The sequence below is a fragment of the Populus alba genome, chromosome 8 (assembly GCF_005239225.2).
Source record: "Populus alba chromosome 8, ASM523922v2, whole genome shotgun sequence".
Classification (NCBI taxonomy): domain Eukaryota; kingdom Viridiplantae; phylum Streptophyta; class Magnoliopsida; order Malpighiales; family Salicaceae; genus Populus; species Populus alba.
In genome coordinates, this window is record NC_133291.1 from 10,526,696 (window position 1) to 10,538,358 (window position 11,663).

The 11,663-nt window shown below is 37.3% G+C and overlaps 2 protein-coding genes across 3 annotated transcripts; one reads left to right on the forward strand and one right to left on the reverse strand.

Annotated features, from left to right (window-relative positions):
- The first annotated feature begins 1,561 nt into the window (after positions 1-1,561).
- LOC118055724 (leucine-rich repeat receptor-like serine/threonine-protein kinase At2g14510) lies at positions 1,562-7,176 on the forward strand. Of its 2 annotated transcripts, none has more exons than XM_035067695.2 (10): positions 1,562-1,850; positions 1,964-2,507; positions 2,600-3,063; positions 3,474-3,609; positions 3,708-3,779; positions 3,860-3,928; positions 4,294-4,365; positions 6,496-6,567; positions 6,674-6,744; positions 6,832-7,176. In XM_035067695.2, exons 1-9 carry the CDS (start codon positions 1,769-1,771, stop codon positions 6,711-6,713), a joined length of 1,551 nt encoding a protein of 516 aa, XP_034923586.1. In that variant the 5' UTR covers positions 1,562-1,768; the 3' UTR covers positions 6,714-6,744; positions 6,832-7,176. The 2 variants fall into 2 exon arrangements, with proteins under 2 accessions (XP_034923586.1, XP_034923594.1); XM_035067703.2 differs by having other exon boundaries at positions 6,912-7,176.
- A 326-nt stretch (positions 7,177-7,502) lies between these two features.
- Positions 7,503-8,822, reverse strand: LOC118055736 (uncharacterized). Its single transcript, XM_035067711.2, has one exon. It carries the CDS (start codon positions 8,679-8,681, stop codon positions 7,980-7,982), a length of 702 nt encoding a protein of 233 aa, XP_034923602.1. The 5' UTR covers positions 8,682-8,822; the 3' UTR covers positions 7,503-7,979.
- Positions 8,823-11,663: the final 2,841 nt, after the last annotated feature.

Genomic DNA, 11,663 nt, shown 5'->3' on the forward strand with positions numbered 1-11,663 from the left:
ATGAATTCATAAAGTAAATATCGGTAGTCATATCCTTAACATTCTATTTTTTTCCGTCTTAGATAGCACGATATGGACAACTCCTTTGGCTCGCCGAATCACAACAGACGTTTATTTGAAAAGTGGGGATCCTCTACTCTAATGTCAGTGTCTTGCATTATATCGCATACTTTCACCTGACTATAGAATCCAATGAAAGATGGATGGAAGATAATACTTTCCCAGGTCATTTTTTATGGGAATGTTTGGAATTCCAATATGATCCATTTATTGAAATTTTCAACATGACAATCTCAAGATTGTGATAATAAAATAAAAATTTAAAGCATCGTTGTTTTGTATTGTATAGTATGAAATTCGACAGGCCTCCTAAGAAATTATATATATATATATATATATATATATATAACAGCGGTACTGAAAACATTGTATTAATTATATTCATTAAAATATGTGATTTCAAAATCGCAGTCTTTTTTTTTTTTCAAAGCAGACAAAACCATGGCTTTGTGGGTGCTTGCCTGCTTGGGTGGGTGGGTGGTTTTCCAACAGGAGGTTGCAAAAATTTTGATTTTTTTTGTTTTTAAATTATGATATGTTTGACTGTTTTGTTGTGTTAATATTAAAAAATAAAATTTAAAAAATAAAAAAAATATTATTTTTAATATATTTTTAAATAAAAAACACTCTAAAAATAAAAAGTAAGATTGGTCCACCAATCAAAACAGTAAAATATTGGCAGGGACCATATTGCACTTTTACATCTTAAATAGCATCTCCTTTACGCTGTAGCTGGTTAATTTGGTGGTTGCCTCTCCACTTATCTCTTACAACATTCATAAATATATGCATTTTTTTTGCATGTGTTGTTTATCTGTAATTCATTTCTCATCATTATATATATATATATATATATATATATATATATATATAATAGTCTTCTTAAAACTTACCACAAAAAATGTCGACTCTAGTTAAAAAAAAAAAATCGATAATTAAGTGTGAATGTTGTCAAAAAAATGACAGAGAGATTAAATGTCACCCAACAAATTTTAAATCAGAATTTAAATTAATCACAATATTTTTTTTTGGGATTCAATAATTATCAAAAAGGAAAAGTTTGACTTTGAAAAAAAAACATAAAAATAACGCACAAACCCCCAAAATCCCCTCGAAAAAAAAAGCCATTTTTTTACGCGAGAAGAAAAACTCAAAGCCATAGATTCAAGGACAATACTTTTTAACTACTTCCACTCTTATCAAATTGATGCATTATAAATTCCTTTTTAAATTTTTTTCTTTTAAACGGAAAAAAAAACATAACCACACTGCATCATAAAAAGAAATGCTTAGTCCTCATTAAAAAAAAGGAAAAAAAAATGGCGCCATAAGTCATTGCTGCCAAGAATCGTCCTGACATGGCGAATTCACAGACAGTGACAGGCCAAACAAATACACCACACCACAACACACCACGGTATTCCGCAGCCAAAACGAACACAACTCCACTACAAACCGCTTGACTCTGCCTCTCCATTTCCCGCGTCACCAAAATTCCTTCCCTCTTCCTCACTCCCCCCCCCCCCCCTCCCTATTTCTATTCCTTTCTTGTAGTGGGTGCCTCCCCAACGACTCATTCAATACCCACTCCACAACCACCACCTCCACTACCTTCACCAACCAAACCAAACCAAAGAAAACAAGCTCCTCCCTCTCCCTCTCATAGAATTCCAATTCTGTTACAATTAAAGCTCTGGACTTCTCCGTCATGTCTCCTCCGTCACTCATCATCCTGATTTCTGTATTTTCTATCCTCTCCCTATCTACCTCCCAACCTCCACCTCTTCGCCGTCAGTAATTCAATCCCTTCACTTCTCCCACTCTAGTTTTTTTTTTTCATTTTCACTTTCTCTTAACTTCTCCTTCTTTTTGCTTTTTTTTTTAAATTTTTTTTTATTTGCAGGTACTTTAATTGATTGCGGTGCTACCGTGCCGTCAACAATCAACGGTCTTCAATGGATCCTAGACACTGGCTACATCACCGGTGGAACCGCAAAGAACCTAACAGTTCCAGTACTCAATCACACTCTCTCCACCGTCCGATCATTTCCTCTGCAAAATAATCTCCGCCGCAAATTCTGCTACGTGGTCAATGTTTTCCGAGGAGCAAAGTACATGATCAGGTCAACTTACTTCTACGGAGGAATCAACGGCAACGATTCACCACCTGTTTTCGATCAGATTGTTGATGGAACGCTCTGGAGCGTGGTGAATACCACGGAGGATTATAGAGATGGCATGTCGTCTTACTACGAAGGTGTTTTCTTGGCTCAAGGGAAGACTATGAGTTTCTGTATTGCTGCAAATTCGTACACGGAATCTGACCCGTTTATTTCGGCCTTGGAGTTCGTGATTTTGGAAAATTCGTTGTACAATTCGACTGATTTTAAACAGGCTGGACTTAGCTTGGTTGCCAGGCACAGTTTTGGCCACAATGAACGTATTCGGTGAGTTATCAGACCCGAACATTGAATTGCATGTTGATTTGTCGTTTACGAAATCTATTTCTCTGCATATATTGAATGACTGTTTCAATTAGATATCCTGATGATCAATTCGACCGAGTTTGGGAGCCATTTGGAGCAAATGATTCAACAGTATCGAGTAGTAAAAACGTGTCTGTTTCTACTATCTGGAATCTTCCTCCTACCAAGATATTTGAAACGGAATTGACAACCAGCCGGTCAAGTCCTCAGGAACTGAACTGGCCTCCAGTGCCACTTCCTAATTCAACATACTATATTGCTTTATACTTTGCACACGATCATAATTCCTCGCCAGGGGGTTCAAGGATTATTGATATAAGTATTAATGGTGTACCGTATTATAAGAACATGACTGTGACGCCGGCTGGTGTTGTTGTCTTTGCAAATAAGTGGCCTCTTGGTGGTCTTACGAAGGTTGCTTTGACTCCGGCTACCGGTTTGAGCATTGATCCGTTGATTAACGGTGGAGAGGTGTTTGATGTGATTGCACTTGGAGGAAGAACACTTACAAGAGATGGTATGATTAACAAGGACTTGCCTTTTCTATTGGATTAAGTAATTAATTTGTTTTCTAGAAAAGTTTTGAACTTCTACAAGAATTTTGTTGTTGCCGTCATTCATTGAATGAGCTTAACTGAAATCATATAGCTAAGCATGAGACCGGGAAAGTGTGAATGTGATTCATTGTGGAAGAAAAAAGATTTTTTATGCTGATTAAGTGCATTTGTAAATATTTGCATTCATTCTCTGCATCACAGTTCACATGATAACATAAACTTTGCCGTAGTGTTCGTCTTGTCCAAGTGGTGCTCGTTTATAACTTAAAGGTAGGTGGAATTGGAGTTGGATTCATCATATAATTGTGCTTTGAATTTGTCACTTGCATTGATAGTACTGATTATATGGAATTCTTATTCGTTGGTGCAGTAATAGCTCTGGAAGCACTGAAAAGCAGTTTCCAGAATGCTCCACATGATTGGAACGGTGATCCCTGTATGCCACGTCAGTTTTCATGGACTGGAATTGCATGCTCTGAAGGCCCCCGGATTCGAGTGGTTACCTTGTAAGTTGGATCTGGTAATGAAAGACTGATTCTCTGTATGTGCAATGCTTCTTAGCACTTGACAAACAATTTATCTTCTGTTTTATTCTTGATTCCAGGAACCTGACAAGCATGGGTCTTTCAGGATCACTTCCACTTAGTTTTTCCAGATTGACTGCATTGACTGGCATGTAAGTTATCAAAACTATAATCATCAACTAGTAGAAATTGTACAGGAATTTCTAGATTGATGTTTTCTTGTTTCTAACAGCTGGCTCGGGAACAACACTTTATCAGGATCCATACCTGATTTCAGTTCATTAAAGATGCTGGAGACATTGTAAGATTGTCCTCTTGCCCTCCCCTGTTTTTTTCCCCATTTGGCCTAATTTAGGGTGCTTGGTTGCATATGGAAATGGAGTGCTTGTGGATTAGTCACCATTTGAATGGTATCGGTGACCTGTTTGTTCTGAAATGAACCAATTATCCCTGCTGCTTACGATATGGTGGGATGCTTTATATACCCTCAGGGGTTTGCTTGTATAATAGCATGCTAATGTGTGTGGAAATATTTGGGGAACCGTTTGAGTGCAACTTGTTTGCAAGTTGGTTTGGCTTTTGGTTTTTTTTTTTTTAATACAAAATATTTTTAGATAAATATAAAATAAACATTACTTTACGTGGCATTGTTTTCATATCGGAAAGGCATTTGGAAGACAACCAATTCACTGGCGAGATCCCTTTGTCACTTGGAAACATCAAGGGTCTTCGAGAACTGTAAGTCTTTTTAACACAAGAACATATGCGAGTCCCATGTTATCATTCCATGCTTTAGTTTCATGCTTCGGCTCCTTATCCACATATTTGCAGTCTATGCTGTTCACACCTTGGGCGTTTGTTGTTCAATATGCTTTTGGTTGTTTCCTGCTCCTAATTGTTATGCTAAATGGACAGAACTTAATGGAAGAGTGTATGGTTTGAATGTTAAGAAATCCTTTACTGTTCCATCGTAGATCTAGAACGCAGCACAATCGGAAATGTGACTGTTCATTGAATAATTTGAAATTTGTATTATTGAATACTTTGAACCTTTGGTGGTCTATCTCGTTAGATTCTTATAATAAGGAAGTGGCATCTGCATGTTTATCCGAACCCTTCCCTTGCATAGGCACAAAGCACACAATCTCTTCTACTCAATAAAAGTACCAACGTGGGATTCACGTAGGTTACTGCACTGTTAACTAAAATGGATGAGTAGAATCTAGAAGCATAGTTATTAAACCCGGACCGGTGGGTCGAACCGGAACCCGGCCGACCCGGTAGCTGGACCGGTTCGGGTTTGTCAAAAGACCGGAGGGCGCAATGACCCGGCAAAACCCGGGCGACCCGGCGGGTCGACCCATAACCCGGGCAAACCCGGACGAGACCCGGCGTTTTGCAGATCTGGGTTTGGAGATCTTGAGGGTTGGCGTTGGGTTCCATTTCTTCCTTTTAGCCCTGACTATTGATGACTGTAACTTGAAGGAAATTAAAGGTTAACTGGGACGTTGAAAGGGATGTAAGAAAACTTCCAAGCAAGATATGACTTTTGACAGTAATTGGAACGTGAAGGACAGTAATTGGAACAAGAGCCTCAGGGAAGGCAAAAAAGAATAGATTAGATATATATTCTTTTGACAGCTCCAATTGGACTATTGTTTTTCCTTTTGACAGCTCCGATTTGAAGAAGCAAACGAAGCTCTTCGCTCACCCGTTTCCTCTTCGTTAGCAGGTCTTGGTCATCGAGGGGGGACCAAACTCACAGTTTCAGGAGAGAGAGGCAACAAGAGCAAGGAGTGTGCTTCCGGGCTTCCAACAGATCGTGTTCATCCCTGCACAAAACAGATCATTCAAAAAAGAGAGACAACTTGGTTGCTTTGATGAAGTTAGAGAGGGTAAATAAACTTTGTGAGGAGATAGTGATCAGATGAGTCCCTTCCTTGCACAAAACAACCGACAACATGACTGGATCCCCACTTTACTGCCTCCCTTTTCCATTTCTTATCTTTAACCTAACCTAACCCTTAAATAACCCGGGTTTTATGGGTCAACCCGGGTTAACCCGGGTTGACCCGTAAAACCCGGGACCCGGCCCTTTGGCCGGGTCAACTTCCGAACCGGGTTTAATAACTATGTCTAGAAGCACTCATCTTTGAAATTGGTAAATGACCATTTCTGATTTGATAGATACCTTGTTCATACAAATTAAGACATTTTATCTGGTCCATTTTTTAGCTCAACACTGATGATCTTAGATAGGAATTTATGCAACATACATAAAAATATTTTGTTTCGTCCATAACAAAGCTGTGAAAAATATGTTGAGGAGTTTATTTTGTTTCATGGTTGGACCGCTGTCATTGATTCATTGAAGATGGATTTCTCACCTTTATAATAAGAATGATCTCTGCTGAAAAAATAATTGTAGTTCACAGCCCCGTAAGTTTCTATGGAGTACTGCTGGATTGAAATGGAATTGGAAGAACTGCTATTTGACATATTTCACCATCCAAACTTTCTCATGAAGTTTGGATATCAAACTTGTGTTGCATTTTTCTGATTTAGTGGTATCTAGTCAATTATCTTTCCTATTATTGTCACTACCATTACGTGCCTACTAATTCTTCCAACTTAAACAGCTATGTAGTAAAAAATCTGGATGGTCAACCATTTCATAGCAGAGTCATTGACTTATTCTTCATTCTTCGCTTGAGGTTCAGATATGTTTTTATTTATCTGCTGCAGATGACAACATAAACATTTTGCTGTGGTGTTTTTTTGGTCATATGTAATCTTTTTATTCAATTGCTTTTTTGGTAATTCTAATTTTATTCTTGATTTACTTGACAAGGTCCCTTTGTCTTTCAGGTTCTTACAGAACAATAATCTGACTGGCCAAATCCCAAATAATCTTATTGGGAAACCTGGACTGAATCTTAGGTGAGCTTGAATGCACAATAGTTTTTATTAATGCTGCTAGTTATTTACTGGTAAAATTATTTTTCAAGGAATAGTTTAAGCTAATTGTTCAAATGTATTAAATTAGGACTTCTGGAAATCAGTTCTTGTCCCCGTCTCCTTCTTAAGCAGAACACGTTATGTGCACCCAAGGCAAAGGTGACAACACTGCGTTTATGTCGAACCTGATTTTAACCATTTGTTTAAATCCTTATTTATTCTAATTTAGAGATCTACTGCATCTAGGTTTGAAAAATTTGCTAGAAGCTTGCCATTGTCAGATCCAGAATCAGTTTTTTTTTTTCTTTTTTTCCTGCTTTGACCAGTCTCTAACTCCTCAATTCTACGAGGACCACAACCATATACTTCAATTGGTTGTGCACACCAAGTCAATCTGATTGTTCTTTAACAAGGCACAGTTGGATTCTGCTGTCAACCAGTACGTAAACAACTGTTCCTGTATGTATTCGTTTTTTTGTTGTATCATATTTTTTAATCTTTAGTGGTGTTTTACATAACTTTTGTTTTTGTTATTAGGTGTTTTTAGCTTAAAATATTAAATTGATGTTTTAATATTCTATGATGATTCTATACCTGGTCTCTCTCTCTCTCTCTCTCTCTCTTTATATATATATATATATATATAAAATGACGAGGCTCGATGGTTTGTTGTTAATAAACGTCTTATACCATTTACTTTCCCTTGGCATCCGACCCTGCGATCTCAATTTCTTTTCGTTTTCCGGAGGCCATTAGGGATGGTATCCATAGTTAATCCTGCTCCATCTCTCCGTCATGCTTTTCCGCTTTTTACCCTCTCCGAACTTCCTTGGCAATTGTACCGCGAGAGTAACTTTTGAAAGCCAGAGAAAGAAAGAGAACCGTGCTATTTACCATCTTTTACTTGGCCAATGGTCTAAAAAGAAAATCTTGAAGACTAACTTCTGATAGATATACAACAATAATGGGGTGTCAGACGTTCCATGACATAGCACTCTCATCTTACAGCATGCATTTAGTTCAGGCAATTGATCAGATTCCTTTTGGCCGATCCTTCCATGTGGACCTTTCTGATTCTCAGGATCTGCAACTTTGCATGTGGCAGGACACCTCACTGGTTCCTATCTGTAAGCAATTGAAACTGTACGCCTTCTAAGCAACGCAAAGCGGAAGAAGATATTATTTTGTCCATACCATCCATTATAGATAATTTCGTCATTTACATGATAATTCATCAGATCCATCATGATTAACAGTACTCTAAACACAAAAGTAGGGGAAAAACTGAAGTTCGAAATGAAGTAAATCAACTGGTAAAAGAGATGAACGAACATATTGAACAATCCTACGGTTCATACAGCCTCGACGAGGCGCTACTTCTTCTCTCCTAATCTTCACCTTTCCAATCTTCCTTTCTTGAGGGGAAATAAAGGTGGCAGTGCACTGCTCTTCATCTGTGTGCAAATTGGTACATTTATCATTGGCCTTATTCTCATACTGGCTGATCTTGTTCTCTCTAATCCTTTCTTTATCCGCTTCACGTGCTTCTCTCCGTTCCCGGAGCCTCGCTTCCCTTCTTCTTTAGTAGCAATGTCTGCAAGGGAGCTAGAAGAAGATGACGTTGAGGAGGAGGAGGATGACGGTGACAAAGAAGAAGCACGCTGCTTCTTTAGCCGCAGCAGCTCTTTCCACAGAACAGTGCACTTTGGTGGCCTTGGAGATGGGTCATCATCAACAAACCAAACCCTTGGCTCTTCCTTGCTCACCTCCTCTTCCTCCTCAGCATTTTTAGTCTTAAGGCTGACTTTGTTGAGTTTCTCAGAATGCTGCATTTGCCGAAAGGGAAGTAATCTCCCTTCGTAGAAAAGCTCATCTGCTGTTAGCATAGTCTGGCTGCTCATTTTGCTCGAAAGGAACTCAAATTCTGCATTTCTAGCCTTTTCTCGCTCCGTTTCTTTATCTTTCTCAGCCTGTGGGCTTGGACTAATGGAAATGAAGTTCTTGTCATCAAGGAATTCAGCAGAGAAAGAAATACGGGGGCTTGAAGGTTGGTCAATGGATCTAGATGTTGCTTGAACAGTTTCTAGGGATACCATTTTCTGCGTCTAGAACGAGAAAAATGGAGGAGATTGTGGAGTTGACTGTGGTGAGGTGTGAGTGAAGAGGTGCATGGGATTTGTGATATATAAAGGGAAGAAGATGCCCGCTTTATATTGTCCTGTAACCTTTTGGTCTCCTTTGTTTTGTTATGTGAGTAATTTGTCTGGACGGTGAGATTATAAAAATCAAGTGGTCCGGTAAACCCGAAACAAGTGAGCTTAAGCTGTTGTTTAGAATATGGGTAGCAGCACATGGACACCTTGGGAGGAGCTAAAGACAATTTTTTTTTATTACTAGTATTAATTTTCCATACGATTCTGAGCTCTCTGTACGATCTTTTTTTTTTTTTTTTTAATTCGAAGGACAGAGAAGAATTGACAGGAATTTAAGTCATATCATCAAGATCATCGATTATGGGAGCAAAAAAAATTTCCAGGTCAGTTTCTGACAAATAACTTGAAATAAGGTTAATCACAGCATCTTGGTTAAGTTCTTCCATTTATAATTGGAACAAATTTAAGAATATCTGAGGATCATGTTGATTGCATTTTTTTTAGAAAAAAAAATTGTGCAGTTTAAAGGTAGCTTTATTTATTTTAAACGGGAAGAAGAAAAATTAAACTAGATTATCTATTAGTTTAACGGATGTTGATTATTATTAAGCCTGGATCAGTCAAAGATAAACTTTGTTGGATTGACTCGGCAAGAACATGAAAAGAGTCCTAAGCATGTGGTCACATGAGAGTAATTTCTAGCCATGTGAGGGCTGAATCAAAGGAGATAAATCTCAATGACCAAGATACCCTTTGAGAGAGCTTGGCTTATGCAGGTACAGTGTGTTATTTACTGCATCCGGGGATGGGTTTCTGGTTGCATGGGAGAAGTTTACACGTGGTAGATATCATATCTACCAGCCAGCCAGCATGCCCATTCTTAAAAAGCTTCAACATAAGATTTGGACAGCTCTAATGAAGTTCAGACAGCTAATAAACATAGGAGTAATCTTTTAGGTAGAATACATGTTCTGTGATTCGATTATTCACCAGCACATTATTTCAGGCACTCTGCAGCCCTACTGTGTTCTATTATTGCCGAGAGAAAATAATGTTAAGAGCTTTAACATATTGAACAAACAACAAAATCAAACATGTGGAAAAAGATCCAAAAGTAAGATAAATTATTTTGTCTCAGTTCCCTTGCTTTTCTCTTGGCAACTCCACTGTAGGGCATTAAATTTGTCTAATTTTTATTATGACTCAGGTCATGATTGCTGATGTTTCATAAATCAATATGTTTAAGAATGAGAGTGTTGAGTATTTGAATACTAAATAATTATATGTTAATATTGATATTTCATTTTTCAGAATTCTAGAATTAGATGATTGGTGGTAAAATATTCAAAACATGCAAAACAATCTTTTTTTTAGGGTTTAAAGACTCTCAGATGATAAAGTTAGTGACTTTTAAGTAAAATATTGCAATAAATGAGATAATAAGCTTTAAATCACAAAACACGAGTGTTTATTTTTAATTTTGTATGATAAATGCTTTGAGAATTAAAGTATAAATACTTAGATAATAGAAATTGTGAATCCTTTTTCTCGTGGCTTAGATGTAATTTTTAGCCCTCAAACATTGTTATGTTGCTGGAATGGAGAGGTTGGAGAGTTATTTTCTTCTGATTGCATTAATAAGAGATAAATATCTTTTATATCATATTAATAAGGGATAAACACCCCTTGCACAATATTAATGGCAGAAATACGATGTGCTATTTGAAGACTTTTATACACCTAGATGTGTGAATAAATGAGTATCATTAACATGGACATTCTACGTTAAAAGTCATAAGAATAAGTAAATGAAACCCCATAACCCAACATGGGGTCTATAATGATTATCGAACCCATATACATTTGGGCATGGCATGATACCAAACCCATGGGAGGTGAGTCTGATAGCTTACCAAGCTCATGTTTACTTGGGTTCAATGCGTAGCTGGACCCATAAAAGTTGGGTATGACAACTTGTCAAACCCAAGTGTACTAAGGCTTAATGCATAGTTGAACTCAATGATGTTGAGTCTGGCAGCTTAAACGTGTAGTTGAATTAATGAGTGTTGGGTCTGACAACTCGTCATAGCCATATGTACTTGGGCTCAATGCATAGCAAAATCCAAGGATATTGGGTTTGACAACTCGCTAAAGCCATATGTGCCTAAACTTAACACTTGGTTGAACTAAAAAATATTGGATTTGTAAACAAGTCAGACTCATGTCATGTGGTTCTTACCAAGTCTAAGGATGTTGAATTATCACCTTGCGTTTGGCCCTTTTAAATATTGATTTAGACTAAAAATTAAAATTTTAAAATATATTAATCCATCAATATCCATATAATGCCTCTCAACAGTTTAATGGTCATGCAATAAACCAAAGACTTCTACTGTCATGTATTCAATCGTATGTATATGTTTATAAAAAATGTTAAGATGGTTTACAAGACATGCATTTAATAAGATGAAATGGGAAACTTGAGATGCCGAGTAACATGAAAATGGTGTTGGCACTTAGTAGAGTAAGTTTTGATAATTGATGTTTTCTATGTGATGAAGTTCCAAAAATCCAAGTAGCCTAGAAATAAGGCTCTCTGGTTGAATAATCAGTTAATCAATTGGTTTTACCAATCTCATCCATTCTTCATAGCCAAGAAGTTCGATAACTTGTATTTGGTACTTGGTAGGCCAAGATAACTTGTGGCTAATACCTGTAAAATATCCCATTTGATGGAGGTGGGGACTCACCGATGCTTAAATAAGTATTATTTTAGAGAGAGAAAATACAATAATATTCTGGAGAGAGATGCTCTGACAATAAATATGCAGTAGAGAATAAAGATTGTGAATCTCTGTTCTAAAGGTCTCGTAGTGTATTTATAGCTCATGAGTTTTGTTATTTTATAAAGGAAAGGCGCTGGAG

Excerpts from the sequence above, each read along its gene's own strand:
- LOC118055724 (XM_035067695.2), top strand. The coding sequence starts at position 1,769 with ATGTCTCCTCCGTCACTCATCATCCTGATTTCTGTATTTTCTATCCTC. Across the intron at positions 2,508-2,599 it reads GGCCACAATGAACGTATTCG|ATATCCTGATGATCAATTCG; the intron begins GTGAGTTATCAG and ends TGTTTCAATTAG. Across the intron at positions 4,366-6,495 it reads ATCAAGGGTCTTCGAGAACT|GTTCTTACAGAACAATAATC; the intron begins GTAAGTCTTTTT and ends TTTGTCTTTCAG.
- LOC118055736 (XM_035067711.2), bottom strand. The coding sequence starts at position 8,681 with ATGGTATCCCTAGAAACTGTTCAAGCAACATCTAGATCCATTGACCAA.